At 47.1% G+C, this 23922-nt stretch overlaps 3 protein-coding genes and 1 long non-coding RNA gene across 10 annotated transcripts; 2 read left to right on the top strand and 2 right to left on the bottom strand.

Moving 5' to 3' along the window:
• Positions 1 to 843: 843 nt before the first annotated feature.
• On the bottom strand, positions 844 to 10590 carry yaf2 (YY1 associated factor 2). 2 transcript variants are annotated; one of them, XM_003972821.3, is made up of 4 exons: positions 10414 to 10590; positions 9901 to 10023; positions 2914 to 3057; positions 844 to 2824 (listed from the first exon to the last, which is right to left on the bottom strand). In XM_003972821.3, the coding sequence occupies exons 1-4, from the start codon at positions 10437 to 10439 to the stop codon at positions 2581 to 2583; spliced, it is 537 nt and encodes a 178-aa protein (XP_003972870.1). In that variant the 5' UTR covers positions 10440 to 10590; the 3' UTR covers positions 844 to 2580. The 2 variants fall into 2 exon arrangements, with proteins under 2 accessions (XP_003972870.1, XP_029681638.1); XM_029825778.1 differs by lacking the exon at positions 9901 to 10023.
• Positions 6030 to 7311, top strand: LOC115246683 (uncharacterized). The gene is made up of 3 exons (XR_003885777.1): positions 6030 to 6176; positions 6281 to 6377; positions 7166 to 7311. It is a non-coding gene; the product is annotated as an uncharacterized lncRNA (long non-coding RNA).
• pphln1 (periphilin 1) lies at positions 10538 to 23898 on the top strand. 6 transcript variants are annotated; one of them, XM_029825777.1, is made up of 12 exons: positions 10538 to 10670; positions 13648 to 13681; positions 13885 to 13949; positions 14049 to 14264; positions 14568 to 14629; positions 14767 to 14883; positions 15093 to 15262; positions 15493 to 15579; positions 16246 to 16281; positions 16869 to 16924; positions 19228 to 19380; positions 23070 to 23898. In XM_029825777.1, coding segments are annotated over exons 2-12 (1227 nt in total). In that variant the 5' UTR covers positions 10538 to 10670; positions 13648 to 13680; the 3' UTR covers positions 23334 to 23898. The 6 variants fall into 6 exon arrangements, with proteins under 6 accessions (XP_029681637.1, XP_011611729.1, XP_029681636.1 ...); XM_029825773.1 differs by lacking the exon at positions 10538 to 10670 and adding an exon at positions 13035 to 13102; XM_029825774.1 differs by lacking the exon at positions 10538 to 10670 and adding an exon at positions 13190 to 13213.
• On the bottom strand, positions 10885 to 13036 carry zcrb1 (zinc finger CCHC-type and RNA binding motif 1). The gene is made up of 8 exons (XM_003972820.3): positions 12917 to 13036; positions 12662 to 12766; positions 12536 to 12564; positions 12321 to 12432; positions 12111 to 12218; positions 11906 to 12015; positions 11662 to 11740; positions 10885 to 11590 (listed from the first exon to the last, which is right to left on the bottom strand). Exons 2-8 carry the CDS (start codon positions 12743 to 12745, stop codon positions 11462 to 11464), a joined length of 651 nt encoding a protein of 216 aa, XP_003972869.1. The 5' UTR covers positions 12746 to 12766; positions 12917 to 13036; the 3' UTR covers positions 10885 to 11461.
• Positions 23899 to 23922: the final 24 nt, after the last annotated feature.

Genomic DNA, 23922 nt, shown 5'->3' with positions numbered 1-23922 from the left:
AACATTGCTCTGTAATTCAACATTCGGTACATCAAATAGGATCTCTTGAACTGAGGTGATGCTGGCATTTAAATGACTGGACTGCAGACGCGCGTGCGTCTATCCTGAACACGTTCCAACGCTCCGTGTTTAAGCTTTTGTTTTGAAGGCGCCGGCGAACTTCCGTCTCCTCTCCCAGCTGCATCATCCTCGCTTGACGCACGTCACGCTGGAGAATCTGGAGGTCGGGACCCTGGATGGGGGAAGGGTGGGAGCGATAAGCTGCGCTGATTCCTCACCCTCCTCCCCTCCCTCCAGGCTCAGTCTGCAGCCTCCTCAGAATTGATTTCACCTCTGAAAGGAGCCATTCACGGCGTGCACAGACAACGTCACGTGGGGTTTTCCTGTTGTGTGGTAACACGAAGGCCACGCAGCTTACTACAATATAATAAAGCAACTATTAATGACGCCTCCATTTCAGGTCAGGCCATATTCAGTCCCCCTTTGCACTGCATGTCTGGATTGTGTTAGTCACATTATTGAGCTGCGCCATAAAACCTGTTATTTAATTTTAGACCAACAGCTGATGAGCAGATCCTCCAGGGCAGCCACTATTGGGACGCTTCCAGGCTCTCCATTTGTGGATCTCACCGTGGCTGACTGGAGTCCCAGACCAGAAATTTGAGATTCCAGTGGCTCAGTTTTCTGCATAATGCATGCGGCACAACAGATTACATCACTCTTTACCAGCCACTGAGGGTTCAAGGCAGCAAACTGGAACTTGGCCCAGGGCTCAGCTGTTTGCATACATGTAGTGAAGAATAAAAGCATCTACTTTTCAACAAAGAAAGCATAAACGGAGCATTTGTGGTTATTTTTCTTATTGAGACATATAATAAACAAGTCCACACAGTTTAAAACAACTTGAGCATGGCAAAGCAAAATGCAAAGTGACATCCACCGTTTCGAAGTGTCTCCATTTTTTCTTTTTTAATTTTTTTTTTTTTTAACAAAACCCAAATATAAACAAAAATCTGTCGGAGCGTTTCCCGTGAGCCCGCGTGTCTAGTCCCAGCTAGAGCGGCGAGCCTGACGAGAACGCCTGACACACTTAACGACGCTAAATAAGAGACGCGGCCCGTCCCCACGATACACCGAGACCATAATAGAATCATGCCATGAAAGTTCTCCTGATCCGTGCTAAAACATGAAAAATCTCCACAGTGACACTGGAGTGATGAAGAATACAACCACATCAAAACACCTCAGTACAATATTAGAAATATCCAGTCCCTCTGAGTCGCGCTCTACAGGGTTGCTAAGTTAGCGTGTAGTTAGGTTGATGTGTGCCATCTTTCCTTTTTGCCCCACGACCCCCACCGTCACAAATCTTCCTGGGGGACGAACAAACATGATGAAATATGCAGAAGTGGACGCCACATTTCTCCCTGCGGGAGTCATGTGGTTGACTGGTGCAACCGCAGCATGAGCGGCTAACAGATTTAGTCAGTATCATGTATTTACAATTAATAAGGATTTCATGCTGTCTGAGAAAAGATGATTCATGAAGCTGCGTTATGGGTTGATTAGTCTTGGGAGACACATTGGCGAATGTGTGCTAGCTAATATGCGAGCGATGCATTATTTACTCGCATAACTTGCAGAAATACAATAATCGCTGAGCTTTAAAAGAAAATGCTAGTAGCTCAATGTTGGCTAGTAGCATTTTCCACTATTCTATGGCTACAGTTTGTTCTATGGACACTCTGAGATGCATTTAAAGCTGCATATAGCCGGACTGTTGCCAGTTCTCTTCATATCAGGCCGCAAATAAAGATGGACGACATGAGTGAGGCGTTGTTCGCCCCCTGGTGACAGGCTGCGGTAAGGAAATAGCCCGCTCTTCCAACAGAAACGGATGAAAACTGCAGATGCTATTCAGCCGAGCGTCGTCCATCTTTATCGTGTCGGCACATAAACACACACACACACACACACACACAACCCTGATTGAATCTGAATAATGCTAAAGAGGTTCAACATCAATTATTGTCACAGACAGAAAAAGAATGTAATATCTCTAAGTGTATAATATACCTCTGAAAAGAGTGCTTTTTATTTAAACCTGTGCAGTCTCTGTTCTCAAAGAAATAAGCATTAACTGCTCCAAAAACACCGAGCGGTGCTGGTGGCGGCGCTGCCACGATGCCGCGTTTTAATGTCACTCGACGGCAACGGCAGTCCAGACGCCTGGTGACGCACGTGGTCCACGCGTCAGGATCAGGAGCGCAGTTCTGATCGTAGGGAGGAGAGATTCAAGGGTTAGTCAGGGGGGAAAGGAAGGAAACCTTGACAGACGGCGTGCGTGGAGGGCGGCCATGGCGTCCTCGCTCGGTCCTGAACGAGCTCCTCCTCAGAATAAGGCTGCCTGAACTCTGACAGCTTGTCCCTAAGATGGACCAAATGTTTGATATTGCTCGCTAAATGTTGCAGAATCTAGAAAAGTCAAACTAAACTATCCACAAAAGGGACAAAAAGAGCCGAGGAGAAGAGCCCTCCGCCGGTGGCCCGTGGGCCAACACCAAGGCGGGGGGGGGGGGCTCAGTGGGACTCTCCGTTGACCGAGCTGCCCTCCCCTCGTGGCGAGGAGGAGCGCGACAGGCCCTTCTCTGTGGTCTCTGAGCTGGAGCCGTTCTGGCTGTGGTGGTCGGTGGCGGAGGCGGCGCTGGACGACGTGGCCGAGGGCTTGGCCTTCTCCTTAAAGTCCGTGATGATGACCGTCAGGTCCCCCACCGTCACCTCCAGGTGCTGGGCGCTGCTCCGGTCGATGTTTTTTAACCTGGGCCTGGCGGGATGGGGGGGGGGGGGGGGAGAAAAGGCGGCGTCACATCCTGCAGGAAAAGGCGGCGCTGGCGTGTTTTTGCTCCCACTCACCTCATCTTCTTGTGACTGTTCTTCTTCAGCGACGGCTCTCTGTCGCTCTTCTCCCTCTCTGCTCTCTCCTTCTTTTCCTTTTTGGGCTGTGTGGGCAACACGAACTGCTGCGTTACCTGCTGCTGGGAGACGGGGCGAGGCTTCCTGGGGGCAGGAGGGGAAAGAGTGGCAGGTTAATAACGGCACCTGGAAGGACATGTGGCGTCACGCAAGGGCAACTCGTCAGCTGCTGAAGTGTTCCTAACGCTGAACCACGTCTGTTTGGATCGCCATGCCGACCAACCTCAACCAAAGACGAACAAAAGCCCCCCCCCAGCGCCCGCCTGGCACACGAGGGCGATGCTCCGTGGACAAAATGCATAATTAAAACCAACCGGAACGCTGGTGACTCCGTGTTCCACCACACGGTTGAATTTCCTTCCTCCAACGTCGCTTAACTGATACATTACGCAACCGGTCTGGCAGCGGTGTTTGCGTGAAGGCTGCAAACCGAGATCTGTGTGTGTGTGTGTGTGTGTGTGTGTGTGTGTGTGTGTGTGTGTTAGAAGGCCATCTGTTGAGGGAGCTTTGGAAGCCCAGTGCCAGTTTGCTTGCTTGCGCATAGAAGGGCTAACGTGTCCTGGTGTACCTGCTAACACCCACCGATCAGACTCCGCCTCCCAGAGCGGCGGGCCTGCTGGCAGGTCGGCTCCGTGTTCCGGGTCCAGTCTGGCAGGGAGCCGTGGGCGAAGGCCAGCGCTGCGCTCACAAACGGACTCGGCGTCTCCAGGAGCGTTCCTGCGCCCGCCCCACCGTGATCCGGGCGGCTCGGAATTGGAATAAAAGGAACGACAAGCTGAGGGTGCGCTGGTTGATTAGCGGTGCAGGATGACCTAAATTGGGGCCCAGCTTTGAAGAGTCTCTCACAGAAACACCCCCCCCCCCTCCTCCTGCCCCTCCTCGTGTTTTCACAGCCTTCACAGAACGCGCGGCGATGCTAGCAGGGCTGGAATGAAATGCAAATGGGTCTCTTGGCCTACATAACAGCGGGAGACGAGGGGTAGAGATCCTCTAATGTGTCCGTCTTGTCGGGACGGCGTTGCAGGAGAAACTGCTGACGCGTCGGAGGCGGAGGCCCCCTTTTTTTTTTTCTTTTTTTCCCGCAGCTCTCCCTCCGCCGTCGCTCGACGGAGCGCCTGCTTTTCGGCGGCCACCGTCACAGAAGTGATTCAAGCGTCCTGCCCCCGGGCCAAATGAAAGCACTGTCCTAAATTAAAAATAAGACAACTGCCTACTCATTTGTTTTTTTTCCTTCCTCCTCAACACGTCGCGACGATTTTCCTGCTTCTCCTTTCCTCTCGACGGCGTCTCTTCCTCTTCGTGTATTCAAATAAAGTGGGTTTTCACTAATAGAGCCGGTTCAATAAGCTGGAGGTGAAGGGGGAGCCGGACAACCTAATATCGCCACGGAGCAAGGCAGCGGGCTTAAACAGAGCCGCCTGTGTTAATCCAATCAGGCGGTTATTATCTGAGCACTTAGACCTCCTTCTGGAAGATGAGAACGTGTGTGTTGTGTGTTTATTGATTCCAAAGGGGGGTTTCTGTGCCTCCCCCCCCCCCTCCGCCTGACATTAAGGCAGCCTTTTGGAGCTGCTGTTCCATCCATCATGCGCAGATAGCTAATGGCGTCCCAGACCGGGACCTTATGACCTCACAGGAAGCTCGAACAATTAAATTATTTGGAGAAAACGATGAAAAATCCTCCTCATTTTCTCACACATCTTTGGGAAAACGGGGAATGTTGGCGCTGGGACCGCCACTGATCTTCCAGACTGACGTGAACTCTGCCTGACCCCTTCACAGATGTGTACAGACTTGCACGCCGAGACCCGAGCGTTCCGCGCTCAGCTGCTTTGTCAGATGAACTCCCTGACTTTGCACTCCTTCACCCTTTCCCCCGCTCTCAGATAATCTCTGGTGGGGGGGGGGGGTTGGGGTGCTGCTGTCGGGGCAAATGGCGTCCGAAGATTCTTTTAGCAATATTCATCACTTCCATGCGGATGCTGGTAGTGATCAGCCCACCGCGTTGACTGGATTTGTGCAACGCGGCAATCCCAGGCGCTGTTGACGCGCGGCCATAACGGGATCAGACTGCCAAAATGAGGATTTGAGGCTCTAACGGAATCAAAAGTTCTGTTCTGACGCATCGTCTCGCGCAGTCCCCCCCCTCGGGAATTCAACATGACTGGCGCAATTAGATTAAGCTGTGGTTTTAAAGGGCTTTAACGGGTGTGAATAACCAGGGAGGGCCTCTAGGTGGCGGTGTGTTTTGTGCCGCCGCGTTCTTCAAGGGTGCAAAAACCACCTCCAGAAATGTTAAACGGACCAAAGATCTGACCCCGGGGTTTATTGACTGATGTTTTTAATTTTCACAACAACGAGCCGTTACTCCGCGTGATTATTCCGTTAAAGCCGTGCTGATGTATTAGCAGAAACAAGGCGGCCGGCGGCATAAAAAACAAGCTAAGTCTCGCGTTCCGCTCGGTGCCGTTCTGTGACGACTGTAAGATCATTGCGAAACGGCACATTTTGTGCGACATTGAACGCTCGCTCAATCTCCGTGTCAGGTTTTCTATCAGCGGGTTACTCCTGGGAGCTCCTCCAACCCGGTGATTAATGTCGCTCCCTGCCTGTACACGCTAGCGTACGTGCTAGCGTGTGAGGGAGACAGATGGCTCTCCGCGTCCTGTGGTTTATGACACCTTCCACAACCCGCCGCTACGCCGCAATCTCGTCTCTCTCTAGCGCGCGTGCACGCGGAGCGGCGTGTCATGCATCAGTGTCGCCGCAGTAATTACAGGCTTATCACGTAGCAATAATCTTCAGCCAAAGTGAGGCGATAACAGCCAGCTTCATTGTCCTCGGCGTGCACGCGGTGTTTGTGTGCTGTGGGAGCTTTAAAACCAGTAATCCGTGTGAATGAGCCGTGTGCGAGACTGAAGAGATTTAATAATTCATACAAAAAAAAAAGGTTTTAGTCATTTTACTGGGCTCAGATTCACGTATCACATCTCCTGAAACCTTATCGCCCTGTTCTGATGACATCATCCTTTAGGACCTCTTCCCAATCTGAAAGATGGATAATACCAAAAAAAAAGGATACGTTGGATTAATTGCGGCTCAGACGATCCAGACGTGCACAACAAAACACAGCGCCTCCCCTCATTGGCACTCCAAGTGGATGAAAACACAGAACGGCGCCCTGAACCCATTTAGCTCAATCGGTAATGGCTCCAGAGCTGTGCGACTGTTAAAATTTTAGATTCAATCACGATTTCCCCTCTGGGTAATTCCAACCCAAAGATCCGTGCCCTTCCTGTCTGTGCAGGTTTGTTTCAGATCAAAACAAGATGGAAGACGAGCGATCGGTCGCCGGGAAACATAAACCCGACGCACGGTTGACAACAGATGTCGAATGACAGAGGGTGTGTGTATCACACACACACACACACAGACACACACACACATGCGCACGCACACCAACTCTGAACTTTTTGTTCTTAAGTTTGACAGTCTAATTATATAAATCTGCCTGGGGCTTTAGGAATGTGTTGCAAAACTCAGGCTTTAAATAATTAGCATTTCAGAAAAAGTGCAATCGTCTGTCGAGTGACGAGGACATTTGTTTGGGAATTTGCCAACAACTACCTGCTATTTTAACATCTTCCAGCAAGCTTCGATTTGCAGGATTAGGTTTCGCCACATCAACACGTGCGCGCGATGGCCTGGCACAGATCTGCGGCCCAGTCAGTCCCAGCACAACGATGCATTTTTCAAGCAGCCGCGTGATAAATTTCATTCCTTTCCTGTTCGAAAACCCTGATTTCAAAGGATTTATTCAATTAATTCTGTGCAGGGAGCGAAATATGTGTGAAAACCAAAAGAAAACCCCCCAAACTTGAGTCTTTTAAGTATGAATGAGTACAAAGTCTGCCTCATTCAGACTTAACTCTTTGCAAGTCTGCATTCATTTCATAAAATATACATTCAGCTCCACACTCTCACCTCTGCAGCTCTATTCAGAGAATCCAGATGATGGATCTCCTTAATCCCATTTATCACGGATATCTGCTGCAGCCGCTACCTGGATTCATGTCCCTGCGCTAAAATTCACACGACAAAACCATTCTGATAAACAGTATTCTTATTTTGTTGGATTTTGTGTGCGTTAAAGAGGTTTGTTTCTTTTTATTCCACACGCCATGACAACCAGCTCTACCGCGAGGACGTGAGCACCTGCATCTGAGGCGGTGGAGCCCGATCTTCAGAGAGGGCACCGCACATGAACTGTGAGGGAGTTGGTGCGGAGGATGAAAAGCAGCACAACATCTAAAAGTCCTGCCAGCTTTCCTGCGAGCCCAGAACGGCTCGTGCTTGTTTAAGCAGAGCTGACAAAACCCTCCCATCAGTCACTGTCAGCGCGACACGCCCTCGGGGAAGTTCAACTCCGCCAGAGAGGCCGAGGGAGACGCCGAGAGCGGAAGCTGCACGGCGAGCGTGCACAACGGGTAAGGAGCAGAAAATACAGGCGGCGCTGGCTGCGCTGACCCGAGAGAACAGAACGAGCTCCCGAGCTTGTTTTCCACTCGGAGGATCTGAGATCGGCGAACAGATGCAGGTGGTGTGGGCGAGGCGCCACAGAAGGCCACGCACAAAAACATGGCTGTTGGAGGCGGCGCCGAGGCTCGGGCCGTAACAGCTGTCTGTCAGCGCCGGCTGACGTGACATTTTGGGCACACATGAGCGTGGACTGTGCCTCGCCATATGTCTCCTGTGTGAGGCGTTGACGCTCTAATCCCAGATAAGGCCTAATTTGTGCAGGTTCCCTTCAGCGCCGCGCTACTGCGCAGCCACTTGTCCTCTGTTGGCTGAGGCTCCACTCAGAAGGTGTCAGGAAGATAAATAAGCCTCTTTCATTTTTATTTTTTTTCTCCGCGGTGATCCGAAGCGTCCTAAAAGAGCGCTTTAACAACGGCTTCGGGGTTTTTTTCTTCCTTTTTTTAAAGCGCGGCTTCCACTTGTGAACTGAAAAGCTAGCCGCAAGTTTCTGAGCAGCTATTCTCCCGACGTCAGCCAGCTCGCGCTTGGCGGCGAAGGACAGGGAGGTGGAGGTGAATGAAAGAAACGCGCCCCTCTTCTGACCATCGCGACTGTTTTGGAGCGGCTGCCAGCTTTGGGGCCCTGCAGTAGATCATCTCCACCTCCATAAAACATTCAGCTCTGCCTCGCAACGGCTATCAAACTCATCTTCCTCACCTCTCTCCCGAGCTTGAAAGGGCGCTTTTATTTAGCAACCGTCACCTTTTTCGGGAGCCAAAGCGGAAAGATTCTAATGCTGCTCAGGGGGGGAAAAAGTGATTTTATGCCGTCACATGGCACTTTCACACCTAACAAGTGGTTTAAACCACTTCCAAATCTTTGACCTTCAGGCCGTGACACGCCTCCTCTACCCACTGGACGCTCCACAGATGCGTCAGGCAGAAACTGGCGGCTGAACGGCGATAACGCAGTCACGCTTGTTTAGCAACCCGCCGGGGGAATTGGCTGTGCCCTACATTTATATTCTGCATGTCATTTGCCCTTTAGTGCCTTCAGCTTGCTCGCCAAGATTTCCACTTCTCCGTTGCGTTTGCTCGTGAACAGCTGCGACCACCTGTGTGGCCATTTTGCCGCAGCATTTGCCGCCGTGTGGCACCAAGTGTGCGCTTGGCACGGGCGCCAACACGCTGCCGACGCAACTGGGCAGCGCTGCAGTTGTGAGGACATTAGCGCTAGCATTAGCATTGAATAAGACCTTCTAACCTTTTACTAGTAACGCTCCAGAGCGTAGCGCACAATTCATGAGCTCCCATTTCATCACCACCCATGGAAAAGTGTCAGGACGGGGCAAATAAAAGCTTGTTTTGTCGTTTCGGTGGACACTGAAGAGATTCCAAAAAGCCGCAGGCCACTTGTTTTTAAGTCCCTGGAGTGTCCTCTTGATGTCAACACCACCAAGAGGACACTGTGCACATCTGATTGGGTGCTCAGAGGGTTTCGGGGCAAATATGCATGCAGTCGCGTGTAAAAACGTGCACGTCGAGTGCATCTGACTGTGCGTGTGTGTCTCATAACAGCAGGCTGATTAAGCTGTTGCATAGTAATGAGCCCTGTCTGTCTGTCTGTCTGTCTGGCAGCTGCTCTGACAGCCTCTTTTCACAACTCGCCCTCCCACACACATGCACAGCAGTGCACGCACCAACATGAAACATACCACAATTATGAAAAGGCGTCAAACGCTGACAACTGATGCGCGCTTGTTGCTGCCGTGGCGAGATCGCTGGGAAAGTTGCGCTGATGCAGGAGAGAATCGATGATGCATTAGAGGGGCAGAAACATGCGCAGCTTCCCCTCGCCGGGGCCACGCTTCCTCTCCTTCACCCTTTTGTTGTTTGTTCATCCCGATAATGACTGCCGCTCAGGAATAACAGTCATTTCCTGCTTCAGATCACCACACTCGGGATGAACCCCGGCCACGGCTCAGGGAGCAGATTAGTTGCACCTTCACGCTGTGCATTTGCCCGCTTGAATACCTGTGCGTGCATTAGTGGCTCTACGTGCACCCTTTGCTAGCACCTCTTCTTTTTACAAGCAGCGAGCCATTTTACAGAGGTCACCACCAGGGTGAGAGGCTGGAAATGGGGATCAGGACGGCTTCAGTTGGACGGAATCAAGTTTTGGCACAGCAACAACAATGGCTAAATAGCTACCCTGCGATGTGTTCATGTTTACACAAGCTACTGCCGCTGCGATGAGGTGAAAATAGTCGCGAATGAATCGATTTTTGTCGCTCTAAGAGTGAACTAATTGCGTAGAGGGATGATGAGATTGAAATCCAGAGCCACGCTCTGCCCCTCGGGAGCACTAATGCAAAAAGAGAGCTGGGTTAATGTATATCCGTCCTCTTACCTCGTTGATGTCCCCTTCCTGACATCACACATCATGCACTTAAAAGCTTCTGCCGTGTTCTTGTACGTGCACACGCTGCAGTCCCAAAACCCCTCGTCGGAGGGCTTCGGTTGACGCTTCGGCCTTTAAAAGAATAAATAAAACGGGGGAAAAACATGAAAATTACTGAAAGGTGGAGAGGTGGGATGAGGAGTGCGAGGGAGAGTATGTCAAGCGCGTATCCAACGAGGCTATCGGTAGCACACATCTGGGTAAGCTAGAGGATTTAGGAAATCACCAGCAAGAGCGCTGTGATCTGACACTGTAATTGGCGATGAGGTTTTAACACCCGCGCGCGCGCGCGCCAACACGCGCACACACACACACGCGTCTGTGTGTGTGAGCGCGAGAGGGAGAAAGAGAGGGAGGGAGGGAGGGAGACCGTGGAGAAAAACCCATTTCCCCCATACGCTCGTCGATGCCCGCTCGCCTCTCCTAGCGAGAATAAGTCGACCACTTTGACTCGGTCTTTACCTTGTGGGACTCCTCTTGTCGCCCATGCCAGACCGGGGTTTCTCTGGAGGTGGTGAGACGAGCAGAAGTCGCGTTTAGTCCGGTAATTTCAGCCGAGAAACGATGCGCCTGAACCGCTCGGCTTCCAGCTGTCGTGGAAACTCCGCTTGGGAGATGGTCACGTGACTCCCGACGACCAATCAGGGGCTGACCTGCTTCCCGAAGCTGACATTCCTCCTGAAAAATCTGTGCTGCCTTCACGGACCCGGCATAAAGTCGTAATTATCCCCACGCCGCGTGTTGGTTTTGTATACTATTAATAATAACACAATGGTAATAATTTGTGTTAAATTGTATTTCTTTTATCAAAGCACTTGATGGAGATGTTATGATTTCTAAAAAAAAAGCTGCGTAATTAATCGGATGGTACATTGAACAGTCGTCACCACAGAATGATCTAGTTCAGAAATTTATAAATATTAGAACAGCAAGACATTAATCAGTAACTTTAATATGCGGGGAAAAACGCACATGGACACGGTCATTCATTTAAAAGAATTGTAAATACCTGAAATGCTTTAATACAAAACTCAATTTGTTACATGAATCACCCAGTATTATTCAGTGTCACATGATGTTATTGGGAGTCTTTTTTCATATTTGTGACAAACAGTGCAGTCACGTGCTTGTTCTATCTCTGACAGTGAATGCAACATAAAGTAGAACTGTGGTCTCACAATGGAATGTCCTACAACCAAAGATATCATCATCTACCAAATATTTCTAAATCAGATGTGGACAAAACAGTACATTGTACAAGTCTAAAATGAAGGCAATACAAAAATGGAACTGAGACATTCTTGTGACCAAATTACCTTCTTCCCATCGTAGTAAGCAGAATGCCCCAATACACAGGAACCTTTTGTGAATATTTGTACCCACAGTCCTCAAGAGGGTGAACGTAAAGACAGCACAATCATGACAGTAATGTTGCATTTACCAGCACATACATGGAAAAGAACGATGGAGTTTGTGTCACATTAATGTTTGCAAGCTGGAAATGATGTGATTAGTCACTTAGTTCCTCCTCATCACTGAAGTATGCACTTTTCTTGATCCTCGGTTTTCGAGAGTCTGACGAAGTTGATGGAAACACATCTTGCAACTTCTGTTTCCCTTCTTCTTCCATTCGGGCTTGCTGGAGGGACAAAAAAAGTTAAATAGGTGTCCTTCATTCTGAATTAGCCATTTGACTAAGTGCAAACTTACCTGGAAAGCAATAGCCTGGCTCAGACTGTCAAGGGTTGGGTCCTCGCCTTCCTCTTCACTCTCTGCTTCTTCTTCTTCACTGGAAAGAAACAGTGCAAGATACAAACTAACCACACCACACACTATATACTTAAGTAATGTTTCATCTTGGTTAAGGCTCAACTTTCCAAGTCTTATTACATAGGAATTATTAGAATTCAAAAGGTAAAAAGCCCTCTTTGTAGAAAGGGATTAAAATACATACACATGGTCGGGTTGTTGACCCTTTTTCTTCTTTTTCTTTTCTTTTTTCTTGGGAGGGTCTCTGTCACCTAAAATATTTTTGGGGCACGCGTAGCTCAAATGACCTACATCCTGTATTGGCATGAGATCCAGAAGACACAGAGATACACTTTCATTTTCCTGCATCGAACAACTTTGACAATTTTAATGGATAGACGTGCGCATACCCCACATTCGTAGCATTTAGATTTGTCTGTGTAGTTTCGCCTCCTGATGAACTCAGTCGCCCGTCCATTGTCGATAGCGATGCTTGCCTTCACTGTTCTCGAAAACAACTGATGGGAAAAGTTGATTTTAAAGAAGAAAATAAATGACAAGTTTTTCCAGAGTATTCCAGTGATTTTGGAACTCAAAGCCTTGGAATAAACTATTCTTACTTGCTTGTTGTTGATAGCTCTTACACAGTTACGAGCTGATTCTCTGTCAAGGAAAAGAACAAACGCCACTCCCTTACTCCTCCGGGTGTCTTTATCCTTTACAATTGTTACCCTGTAATAAGCGAAATACGGATTCATAAAGACATTGTTCTGATGGCAAATAGTCTGATTTCCATTTTGCTGGAAACATGGAGTATTTTGACAAAAGTTCTTACTTCACTACTTTTCCATATTTTGTGAACAGCTGAAACAAGATAAGTGACGTGTTTTGTAAAGGAGATGAATATTTGACTAAAACATCTATACATTAAAACACTATAGGTTCACTTGTCTAATCTTACCTTGTGTAAGTCGTTGTTAGTGAGAGAAAAGGGCAGGTTCGACACATACACGGTGCTTTTGCTTGGTGCCAAACCGCCACTCATATTGTTAAAATGTTAATGAATCTAAAGAAAAAATGGTACAAAAAATCATCAACCGATTAAAGGAGAAAGAAAAGAAACGAAAACGTCTTGACAAGCTTGGCTTCATTTCAGCATTCTGCGTTTAAATATGAATACACAAGTAAGGACATGTTGACGAAAATAGTAACTTACAATAGGTTCAACGTTAATATGAATAAAAGAGGTTTAAACAACATTTGCTACTTCGAGCAGCTGGACATTAGCTGCAATAAACAGACGCCATATCTGCAAGTCGCTTGTTGATGACGCACCGCTGGTTTCAGCCAATCAAACAACAGGGCTAGGCTAGGCTAGGCTAGGCTAACTAAACGACATAAGGTGAGATTGTTTTCTGTGCCGTATAATATACATCTATGTAGTTTTTAAACACCCGCGTCTGCTTAACAGTCAAACTACAATTGTAAATTCGGTTCTGTATTTCATGTGGCGGTAACTATAATTCAACTTGCCTCGTTAAGATCAAAGGAAATATCCTGATTTTGCAGTCTATATGAAGGCTAGTTAACGAGCAACGCTAGCTATCCGTTGTGTTTCTACATGTATTAGTTAGTAAAACAGTTTCGGGATTTTTTTTTATGGCGTTGACTTTCGCGTTTGTCGATTTAATGATATAAAACAGTGTAGTTGCTGTGTTGTTAGTCAAATGAAAGTCTGTGTTTGTAGTTAATTTCAGTCTGAACCACTAGCCGTAGAAGTAATTTGATCTCAAGGTAATACAGATGAAACAGATCCTGCTTTAATGTACAAAAATATTTGGATTTAGACGCCTTTGTTCTTAGAGGATGTTTGATATTCTGATAGTGCCTGCTTTTACAGTGCCCCAATGGTTATTTGAAAATGTAATAAAGTGTTATTTTGTGCAGAGTGATCCAAGGATATATCACGTTGAGCTCAAAAGTAAGTCACTGTTACAGCCTATGTCTTTCTTAATTTCTTAATTCTTAATAAATACTGCCATTGCAAGATGTGTGATCATATATTGAAAGATGTCACAAATGAGGCATACTAAATGTACACTATTTTAAGACCACTTTGAAAAACTCTCTTGAAGACTGCACATGCATGTATTTTGCTAACTTTAAGTTATTTGATTTTTACAGTGACGTACAGAAGGGATCGATCGATACGAGATGCATATGAGGAGCGCTTTATGACAGAGAGGCCGGTGAGTCTACATACCAAAGCCTCTCAGTAAACGTCAGCTTTACGTCCTGCATTGATTTGTCTGTACTCAAGCCCACTTTCATTTTTTCAATCACGGAAGGGTCCGTATCCAAGGGCAGCTGGATCAGTGGAGAGGAGAGGCCCCTTTGGCAGACCAGAGGATGATTACAACCGCGGGGGATACGAATATGATGGAGGTCCGCGCTTTTTTCCTAACGGAGGGGGCCCAAGAAATTACCATGAAGATCAGCGGGGTTACCATGGTGAAAATGTGCATTTCCCTGCTGAACGCAGAACAGGTCCACCCTCAAGAAGAGTGAGAACATACATTTTATCGTAAACAGTGTAGTCATTTTTTAGTTGTTATTGTGGCTGTGGTAATTGATTGAGCAGAAACCTTTATTTTTTTATTATTTTTTGACAATAACGCTTCTCTTTTATTGAGGTACCTGTAATGTATAGATGTGACCACCTGGGGGCGCTACAGCCACAGTTTTTGATTTATAAATATGCAAAGCTCAGACAGATTTTTCATTACCTTTAATAAGATAATGTTGCATTGAATGACCACGTGACCTTGGTTGATTTATGCTGTTTCCTTTTTGAACTAATCCTTTAGGAAGATTATCCTTATAGAGGACCCAGAGAAGACACTCACGCAGGAAGGCCCATGGAGTTTGGGTAAAGTGTTGTTGCCTGTTTTGATTATGCATTTTCCAGTTAAACAAAGTATATTAATCAATAACTCAACTGTTACCAAAATGATAACGTCTTCCTTTAATTTAAAATAAAAATACATCATTTTTCTATATCCTCAGAGCTCGTGCACCCCCTCCTCACAGTGTGCGTGGCCAGGGAATCTACCCAGCACCCAGATCGCTCCCAGAGAGTGGAGAAGACACACTAGTACAAGCCATCCTTAACTTGGATAGAGGGTAGGAGAGCATGCTTAATTATCACGCTGACCATCGAGTTGTCGCTGAACATATGGCAGAGAAAAGGGTCCATATTTGGCAGTTCTGAGCCTAAACATTGCATTTTTATCCATTTAAATAAGCCTCACATCTTTCTTAATCCCCATCATTGAAATACTATAATTCTCTCATCTCATGACAATGCTGCCTTTTCACCTTTGTGTCTTTAGGGAGGACAGAGATCACTACAGAAGAAAAGCACCATTCCCTCCAATCAGAGATCGTTCCCCGGCGCGCCGCGAAGTGGCCCGTTCGCCCCACAGTCGGTCCGGCTCCAGCGTCAGCAGCAGAGGCTACTCCCCAGACAGAGCCAAGGGTCTGCTATTTCCATCACAGCCAGGCAAGAGTATGTAGATCTTAGGCGGTACCCTCCCCTGACACAGGGAGATCCTTCTAAATACCCAACTGTCTGGATCAGGGGTTTAGAGTTCAAAATCGGAGGTACCGGTCGATCACGTTGCATGTATTGGTAATGCATGTTAACCAAAATTAAATCATCAAAAAAAGATCTCTGAGGCTTCAAAGCAAGGCTGAAATACGTTCTCTTAATTTGGCTGACTGGCTTTTCAGGTGCCGACGGTCCAGAGGGTCACGCAGCTGTTTCTGAGCACCTCTGGGGGGCGCTCTTTCCTCAGCAAAGTGGACCTGACGGTTTGGGTCTGTACATTCAGCCCTACAGACATGCTCAGATATGGGTGACAGTCAACAGAATTTTTTTTCCCTTTATCCTTGGCTGCAAGGAAGGATGAAGAAAATGACCAAAACGACACTTTTAAAACCAAATCAGAACAACCGACTCGAAAGAATTTCAACAAAATATATGGCACCCACATCTTAAGCAAAACGCAGCATGAATAATTGTAGCTGCTACCTAATGGTGACGACGTTGTGAGATACATTAGCACTTTAGAGATGTTGTTGGGAGAGCTTCTGGAAAAGCTCCATTGGGAATTCTTTAGCATGAATCACGACTATGCAGTCATTTAATGCAGCCTTCATTATTATGTTGGAATCTACTTAAAAGTGTTAAAGTATCTCCTTTTTTAAATACGTAGAACTCAACCTCCCAGCTCTCCCCTTCTCCCAGGCCATTTAGGTCGGCTGCCACCTCTACTGTTGCCCTGATCCTCTTTAAAACTTTATTTTGAAATGCAGTGAGATAATGCTGCTGCGCTTCCCGATGTCTAAATTTGCATTTTGTAACCTCTCCTGGAACATGAGCATCATCCACATTTTAAGGAGGCATCGGGGGAGCGACCACGCTGGATGAAACGGAGAGAAAGTTAAGCTAGCTTCAGGAATAACATTTTGGTCTTTTTGCAGGGTTTGATGAGACCTATTCTCAAAGCAAGTTAAATGGTAAGTGCAAAAGTGGGAAGTGTTTTGTTGCTCATTGTTGTGAAGGAAATATGCAGAGGTTATAAACCATAAACTTAACCTTTCTTCAACTTGGGTAACCGGAGAGTGACCGGGGGTGTTTCTAATGTGAGCAGCAGCTTTCCTCCCAGCTCCGTCTGCCACTTTCTCCTCAGGCGTCGTAAAGATGCCACCAGGTCGTGTGCGAAATAGCAGAAAAAGAGTGTAGGATGTCTGATGGATATTCCTGAAGCTAAGGGGCGTTTTTGTGTCGCAGCGAGGCGCTCCGAGTTCATGTTTGTTAGTTAAAAGCGGTCGTCGCCTTCCATAACTCGGCTACGCCGGTCGGGAAAAGAAGTGCGAATGTGAACCATCTGTTTCTGGATTGTTCCAGACATGGTAGCCTTGATCGCCAGCCTTGAATGAGACACCGACACCTTTTCCCACATGCTTATTTACTTTCCAGACACACTAATTATGTTGTTTCTCGTGACGTTTTTGCTTTCAACAGCCTCATTTAGTCTTTTCCCCACATGTTGTTGTTATGCAGGTTTGTAAAAATTCTCGGTATCTCTTTCCTGTTTCTTCAGAAAAAATACCCGGCCTGTCAAGAGAGAGCTCCCCGCACAGCGCGACTTCAAACAAGGTACACTCAGTAGAGTAATGTAACTCAATCTCTTTCAAGTCTTTTATATTATTGCTCCTAACTTTCCTTTAGGTTCACTTGACAGCCAAGAGTTTTAATCAATTATTATATATCATGGCCTGTCAATGTACAGCAGAACGCATCTGGAACTTCTTAAATTCTGTCCATCTAATAAGTGTTTAGCCCCATTGAAGTATGTTAATGGGTTTTAAAGTGGCCCTCATGCGGAGCATAAAAGCCATCAGGCATGTGCTGTTTACATATGTGGTAAGCAGACTTCAATCACAAGAACTTGTACGGTGTAGAGAAGGCTCAAGTGTCAACAAGCCTGCCCCCCGTTTTTTTTAAAGAGCTTTAAATGTTTCCAGCATAGATCAGGGACTTACTGTTTGGAAAATAATAGATTTTTTTTTGTTGTTGCAGATATGATCTGTTTCCAACTCTGCAGAGGAGTGTAAATACTATCAGATGTGATTAGGCCCCCGCACGGCCGGCCGCGGCCACCCAGGAGCCGCGAGGCAAACTGGGTAGCGCAGTCGTAGCTTTTATCGGAGGATCTGAGCCCAGAGAAAACCCTCCCGTGGCATTCAGTGGGATGTGTCTGAGTCGAAGCGCCAGGTCCACATTATTTTAGCTATGGGACACGTCTGATGATGTGAACACTTGTATTTACTGTCTGCAAGGATCAGGCTTTCGTGACCTGTTTGATGGGTTAAATATCATCCTGTCCAGTATGCACATTGTAGAGTTTAAAAGTTAATAAGGAATTGAACTTACTGTGAACCTGTAGCTTGTATTTTAGCATTTGGTCCCCATTTGTTTGCGTCTCCCTTTATGACTGTCTTTCATGCTAATGCTATGTTAGCAGCCTTAATGTGACTCAGAAACATCTGAAGAGGAACGCAACCTTATCAGTTTTAATTCTAGTAGGAGTTAATGTATTATTAGTGGGGTAATGAGCCTGGTTTTAGAAATAAGAACTAACAAGCTACAGGCACGGGTGCTTTTTTTTCTTTACATGCATTCTTCCGAGAACTGCTCCCCATCATCCCGGCTGCTGTGATAAACGTTTTCTTTCAGCGTCCTACCTCTCCATGTACACACGTGCACACGTACACACAAGCACATCCAGCTGCTGGTTCTGTTTTTGATCTAGCCCGCGGTGCATTATTTCCTCTTCTGGGGGCACGGTCCCGTAACCTTGGCCGAGATGAAAGGGCCGAGGCGCGCCCCCAGTAAAGGCTGCGCTCACGGCTGCAGCCGCCGCCTGCTGTGTGGAGCCAACAAACACACACGGAGGCCTTCTGGTGCCATCAGAGGCAGACAGGAGAGAGCAAAAGTGGAGTTTGGCTGTGGGTGGGGGAGCAGATCCTGTGGTGGCTTTGTTTTATTGCGAGTCAAATGATTGGAAATGAGGCACAATGGATGGAGAAAGATGCGCGGCTGATCTGGAGGTCGCACGACCTGTAACTGTTTATTATTTATCTCTCAAACTTTAAACCATTAGCCACCAGTTGTGTGGGATGGTGGGACAGCCCGTGTCCAGAGCCAAGTGGAGGAGAAGTGGTCAGAGAACCAAGAAGGGTTTCACTTGGGAAGCATCAGTGACTGGATTTCCTATAGTGCTGATTTATTTCTCCCATCCGGGGGATGAATTGAGTTGAGTAACAGAAAAGTGCAACATCTCCTGCAGCCTGGACTGGGTCCAGTTCGATGAAGTGTAAGACTGAGACGGATTTATCATCGAGTCCTAAAGAGGCCAAAGACTGACAAATGTTGCCTTTGGTACGTGAACAAGCGTCCACGTCTCTCCTAAGAATTGCCTCTGGGATGAAATCGGAGGACGGAATAATCGGCCGATGCTTTATGAGTTAGGCTTTTTATTTTGGACTTTACCCTGCATTGTGATGCACTATCTCCTATAATTACTTTCCGCAGTGGTCGAGAGATTTAATATGACTTCGTCCCTGCTCTGGACTTTTAGTCATGGCTGAGCAGCTCTGCTCGCTGGCCTTAGAGCTCGTAATAGTATCAGGAAATGAGCGAGAGAAATCGAGCAGTGATCCAAGTTGGCCTCATTTTTCCCCTTTTGCTCTTTCTTTTGGCTTTCACCGCAATTCTTGTGGGTACCGGAGACTCCAGTCTCCACATGAGATGGCTTATCGCTGCAGTTTTCCCATTAAGATATCAAAACAGCCAAAATGCGGATTGATGGGAAATTGCTTGAGGTTTGATGGTCCTGCCGATGCAGTGCGCTCGTCTCTCTCACGTGTCTTCTCGCTCATGTCTGCTGTGCTTTTCAGGAGGAGAACCAGCCTCCTGAGGGGGACAAAGAGGAGCCTCTGGGGGCCCCGGCTGCAGAAGAAGCCAAAACCCAAAAGTCCTCTTCATCTGCGGAGAACTTTCAGGAGCGCCGCGCCCTGGCCATCGCCGCCAAAGCTCAGGAGATAGAGAAGGTGACCTTGCATCTCGTTAGTTCGATTTTCAAGTACTTATGCCCAATTTATAAAAGAATATTTTCCCATCAGGAAGTGTGTTGCGTTTACAGTCCTCATTAGCAGTTGGAGATTTGTGTGTTTTCCTCAAATGTCAGCGTGATGCATGCATGACACATACTTTGGCAAGGGGTCGTGCACGTATGGAGGCCGACTGCTCTTACTCACGCTTAGATTATTTTATTGGATAGACATGACTGGAACAGCCGCATATTCTTTTTCTAACTAGGGCGGAAATTAACTTTCCCATCCAGTAGTTTGAGCGTTGGTTTGTGGAGAAATAAGCCCACCCTGCCAGACAGATACTGGGTTCAGCATGGTGTGTCCGAGTATTTCCTGTGGTTCCTATCCTATCTGCAGCAGCTCCAACGTCCCCACTCTCCCACAGCTCTGAGACACACGCCTGGAGTGGAGGCGGGGGACACACACGAGGAAACCTGAAACGCAGTCGCGACCAGAACATAGTGTTTGGTTTTGTGCATAAAGTGGGCGGTCGATCATTTAGAGCTGAAACTGCCCCCTCCTAGCCGCCCCTCAGCTCTGCTGGGGTATCTAATGAAGGCCATATCCTGCACCAGTAAGCACTACTGCTGCTTTACTGGGACCGTTAAAGCTGGCCCGGCTCTGCCCAGGGGCGCGCGCCACGCTCGCAGATTGAGCCCAAGCCCCATATGAAGAATAGGCTTTATATATTATTTAGGCCGTGTTGCCTCGACGTTTTGTGGATTTGGGCCGTATGCCTTATAATAATCAAGAATTTTCAGTTTGGAATTGGTTAAAAAACATGGAAAAACAAAAACATCCCACGTTTTTGTTCTATCAGTGTGTTTTTCTGCGATTTATGATGCCTCTCTTGTGCATGAAAGCAGGAATTCCAGTCCGGGTTAGATGTGCTAACATTCAGGAATGTTTCTACCACAATAACTGTCAGAACCCAAATTTCCTCCAGATGCAAATAGGATTGCATCACAGTTGTGATTCATCACATATCTGGAGTTCTTTGGTCCATAATACACTATATTGCCAAAAGTATTTGGCCACCCATCCAAATGATCAGAATCAGGTGTCCTAATCACTTGGACCGGCCACAGGTGTATAGAATCAAGCACTGAGGCCTGGAGACTGTTTCTACAAACATTTGGGAAAGGATGGGCCGCTCTCAGGAGCTCAGTGAGTTCCAGCGTGGAACTGTCATAGGATGCCTTGCTCCTAAATATTCCAAAGTCAACTGTCGGCTTTATTATAAGAAAATGGAAGAGTTTGGGAACAACAGCAGAGGAGGAATTATGGTGTGGGGTTGTTTGTCAGGAGTTGGGCTTGGCCCCTTAGTTCCTGTGAAAAGAACTTTGAATCAGGATACCAAAACATTTTGGACAAGTCCATGCTGCCAACCTTGTGGGAACAGTTTGGAGCGGGCCCCTTCCTCCTCCAACATGACTGTGCACCAGTGCACAAAGCAAGGTCCATAAAGACGTGGATGAGTCCTGACCTGAACCTGATAGAACACCTTTGGGATGAATTAGAGCGGAGACTGGGAGCCAGGCCTTCTCCACCAACATCAGTGTGTGACCTCACCAATGCGCTTTTGGAAGAATGTTTGAAGATTCCTATAAACACACTCCGCAACCTTGTGGACAGCCTTCCCAGAAGAGTTGAAGCTGTAATAGCTGCCAAAGGTGGGCCGACATCACATTGAACCCTATGGGTCAGGAATGGGATGGCACTTAAGCCTCACTTATATGTGAGTCAAGGCAGGTGGCCAAATACTTTTGGAAATATAGTGTAAGTGCACTATATGTATTATTTCATGCTTTGTGGAGCGACTTTTGACACATTTATTTAATATTGTGCCCAGAACACCCCAAACTCTTGAACATCAGACCGTTTTTCAGGCTGAAGCAACGGCGTCTCTCTTCACATTTGTCTCTGAAATGCTCCTGTTTCAAGCCGGCGATGCCTTCAATCTCTTGACAAGTGTCGGCCAGATGTTTTGGCTTTTTACACCCAATCTGGTCTAGCCATCTCCCCCAAACACACGGACGTGCAAACAAACTCCAGGCCAGTAGCTGCCCACCGCCGCTCACCGACCGTCTGTTCCCTTTTCCACACATTGGGAGTGAAAACCCTTCCATCATCGGCCTGCCACCACGCTGGGCTGCGTAAAAGCAGCACCGCAGCGCGTGTTTGTGTAGCTAAGTGAAATTGGTCTGCTGAAATTCAACCTGAACCTCACTCGTATTGTTAGCGTTGACTTTGGCCACGGTACAGACTAACTGGTGAGCGTGAGTGACGGGGCTTGAGAGGCAATAAAAGGTATTGTGTTTTGCTCCTCGCAGGCCAGGCCTTGATACAAAGTGTGTTTTATTTCATTTGGAGAGGAATCTAAATATATTTGGCTGCAGGACAGACGGCCAAGTTCCAGAGTCAGTGGGGGTTCTTTTTAGGAACAAAGATGGTAGATCTGGACCCTTTTTCTTTTCATCTGAGGCCAGGCGGGCATGCTTATTCCCAATCCAGTTTGAAATAGAAACACGGGTGGGGTCGGACTAGAATGGTCCCGTCCTGCCCCATCGGAGCCTTCACAGGAAATGCGCACAGAAAGTGTCGTTTCAGCGCATTATGTCGGAGTGGCTTTCCCATATTTGGAGTTGTTGCCGGGGGAATAAATTGGACACTTCCTGCAGCAGCCTGATAGCTAAATTCACCATCATCAGTTGTCAGCTGTGGAACGAACCCTCGAGGCTTGAAAGGACAGTCGGTGGTTTCAGGGTGTGGAACAGATTCAGATCTGTATTCTATGATGTAACGTCTTGTATGTCATCACCGTACTCCCCTTGAACTCTTTTTTAACATTTTGCTTCTCGTAAAATAATTTATTCGTCATTGCTGTCCAGTCGCGCTGACTCCTGGCAGAACAAAAATAGCTGCTCCCAAAATAATTTCAAGAAAGAACGCCAGAAAAACAAAACAAACCTGAATGCATTTCTGTCCCTAAATAACTGCAGAACTTACTGATAACTCGGGCTTCTCAGACACGCCGGGACTTACGCCAAACAGTTGAATGCAGTTTATAAAGTTGGCTTTCTGTTGGAATCGACTGCCGATCCAGCCAGGAGCGCTGGTCAAGTCGTGTCGTGAAAAGCTCTAAATGAGCACGGGTTTCTTGTGCATGGGAACCCTTCATCTGTGTCTTTTGAGAAGATGTTAATGGCAAATCAAAGCAGTTTATGTGGTGAGTCGGCTTCCTCCATTGTTTTTTATGAGACATTTGAGGCTCGGTGTGAAATAACAGCTTTCTAACAAGATACCAGGATCCCTTCCTCATTGTCCCTCTAACACCTGTTAAAGCCTCTGAGCCTCCACTAAATAGCTCTTTTATTGCCTGTTAGGCCGCCCTGTCCTGCATTAAAGGGCCTTATGAATCTTGAGAAGAAAACGGTTTACCTTTTGACACTACGTGATGCGTGGTCACACCAGAACCATCAGCTCAGGCTAGAATATTGACACTTGGGTGCAAGGTCGAGCAGGAAGGAAACAGCTTCTTTTTTTTTCCCTTGATTGTGAGCTCTTTTGTCAGAGGGTTTGACCTCTTAAGGGGCCAACAAAAGGGATTTTGGATTAAATTATGGATGCATCTGTCTTTTTTATAGGTGTACCGTCAGGACTGTGAGACATTTGGGATGGTGGTGAAAATGCTGGTGGCTAAAGACCCCAACCTGGAGAAGCAGCTGCAGGTTCCGCTCAGGGAAAACCTCGGAGAGATCCGCGAACGCTGCCTGGAGGACCTCAGACACTTCATCAACGAGCTGGACGAGGCAGTCCGGCAGCCCGAAACCTCCGTCTGTGACTCGACCACCTCATCTACGGGTCATAAACTCTCAAAGAGTCGAGTCAACCACGGCTCCTCTTATTGACGCAGCGGTGTCGTCTCCAGAGTGGCACAGAGACCGCTTGAACACGATGGACTTGTCGGACAATTCATGATCGCTGGACTGAGCCAACTGTGCAGCACAGCATCCTGAGGACTAATAGACTGCAGCGGGATAGACAGTGTTACCTTCGAGGGTTTCTGTTGAAATATGTTTTAATATTTTCCTTGAAATATTGTCGAAACAAGTTATTGAAAGATTTAATTCTCTCCGCCTTTATTTTGATACGTTGTCACCACGCCAGAGGATTTTTTTTCCCCCTTTTTTTGCAAATGAACAGCAGAGAAGGAAGAGTTTGATTTACAGACCAGTGCTGCTAATTTTGCAGTGCTGCTTTGAATTTTTACTGTTTAAATATTAAGTTGTTTCTGTTTTTTACAGTTGGGTGGGTTTTTTTTAATGCTCTAAAGCTTTCCCCAAATGAGGGGAAAAAAGCGTTTCTAAAAAAAATTTGCATTTGAGGTAAAGTTTTGCACATTACTCAAATGAACTTTTGATATCACATCACCTGGATTCTCTGGACTGACATTAAAGCTGAACCTGTATTATACAGCCTGGTATCATAACTGCGTTA

The sequence above is a fragment of the Takifugu rubripes genome, chromosome 18, assembly GCF_901000725.2.
Source record: "Takifugu rubripes chromosome 18, fTakRub1.2, whole genome shotgun sequence".
NCBI lineage: Eukaryota > Metazoa > Chordata > Actinopteri > Tetraodontiformes > Tetraodontidae > Takifugu > Takifugu rubripes.
Note: the sequence above shows the minus strand (reverse complement) of the source record. Positions and strands in the feature narration are given on the sequence as shown.

What these genes read in the sequence shown, in the direction of transcription:
- yaf2 (XM_003972821.3), bottom strand. Translation starts at nt 10,439, where the DNA reads ATGGGCGACAAGAGGAGTCCCACAAG. An exon ending in AGGAAGGGGACATCAACGAG is followed by an intron (nt 3,058 to 9,900) that starts GTAAGAGGACGG and finishes TCCTGCCCCCAG; the next exon opens with GAAGCCTCGCCCCGTCTCCC. An exon ending in AACAGTCACAAGAAGATGAG is followed by an intron (nt 2,825 to 2,913) that starts GTGAGTGGGAGC and finishes CCATCCCGCCAG; the next exon opens with GCCCAGGTTAAAAAACATCG.
- zcrb1 (XM_003972820.3), bottom strand. Translation starts at nt 12,745, where the DNA reads ATGAGTGGCGGTTTGGCACCAAGCAAAAGCACCGTGTATGTGTCGAAC. An exon ending in GGTCAACAACCCGACCATGT is followed by an intron (nt 11,741 to 11,905) that starts GTATGTATTTTA and finishes GTTTCTTTCCAG; the next exon opens with TGAAGAAGAAGAAGCAGAGA. An exon ending in GCCAGGCTATTGCTTTCCAG is followed by an intron (nt 11,591 to 11,661) that starts GTAAGTTTGCAC and finishes TTGTCCCTCCAG; the next exon opens with CAAGCCCGAATGGAAGAAGA.
- pphln1 (XM_029825777.1), top strand. An exon ending in GCTATTTCCATCACAGCCAG is followed by an intron (nt 15,263 to 15,492) that starts GCAAGAGTATGT and finishes CTGGCTTTTCAG; the next exon opens with GTGCCGACGGTCCAGAGGGT. An exon ending in TTCTCAAAGCAAGTTAAATG is followed by an intron (nt 16,282 to 16,868) that starts GTAAGTGCAAAA and finishes CTGTTTCTTCAG; the next exon opens with AAAAAATACCCGGCCTGTCA.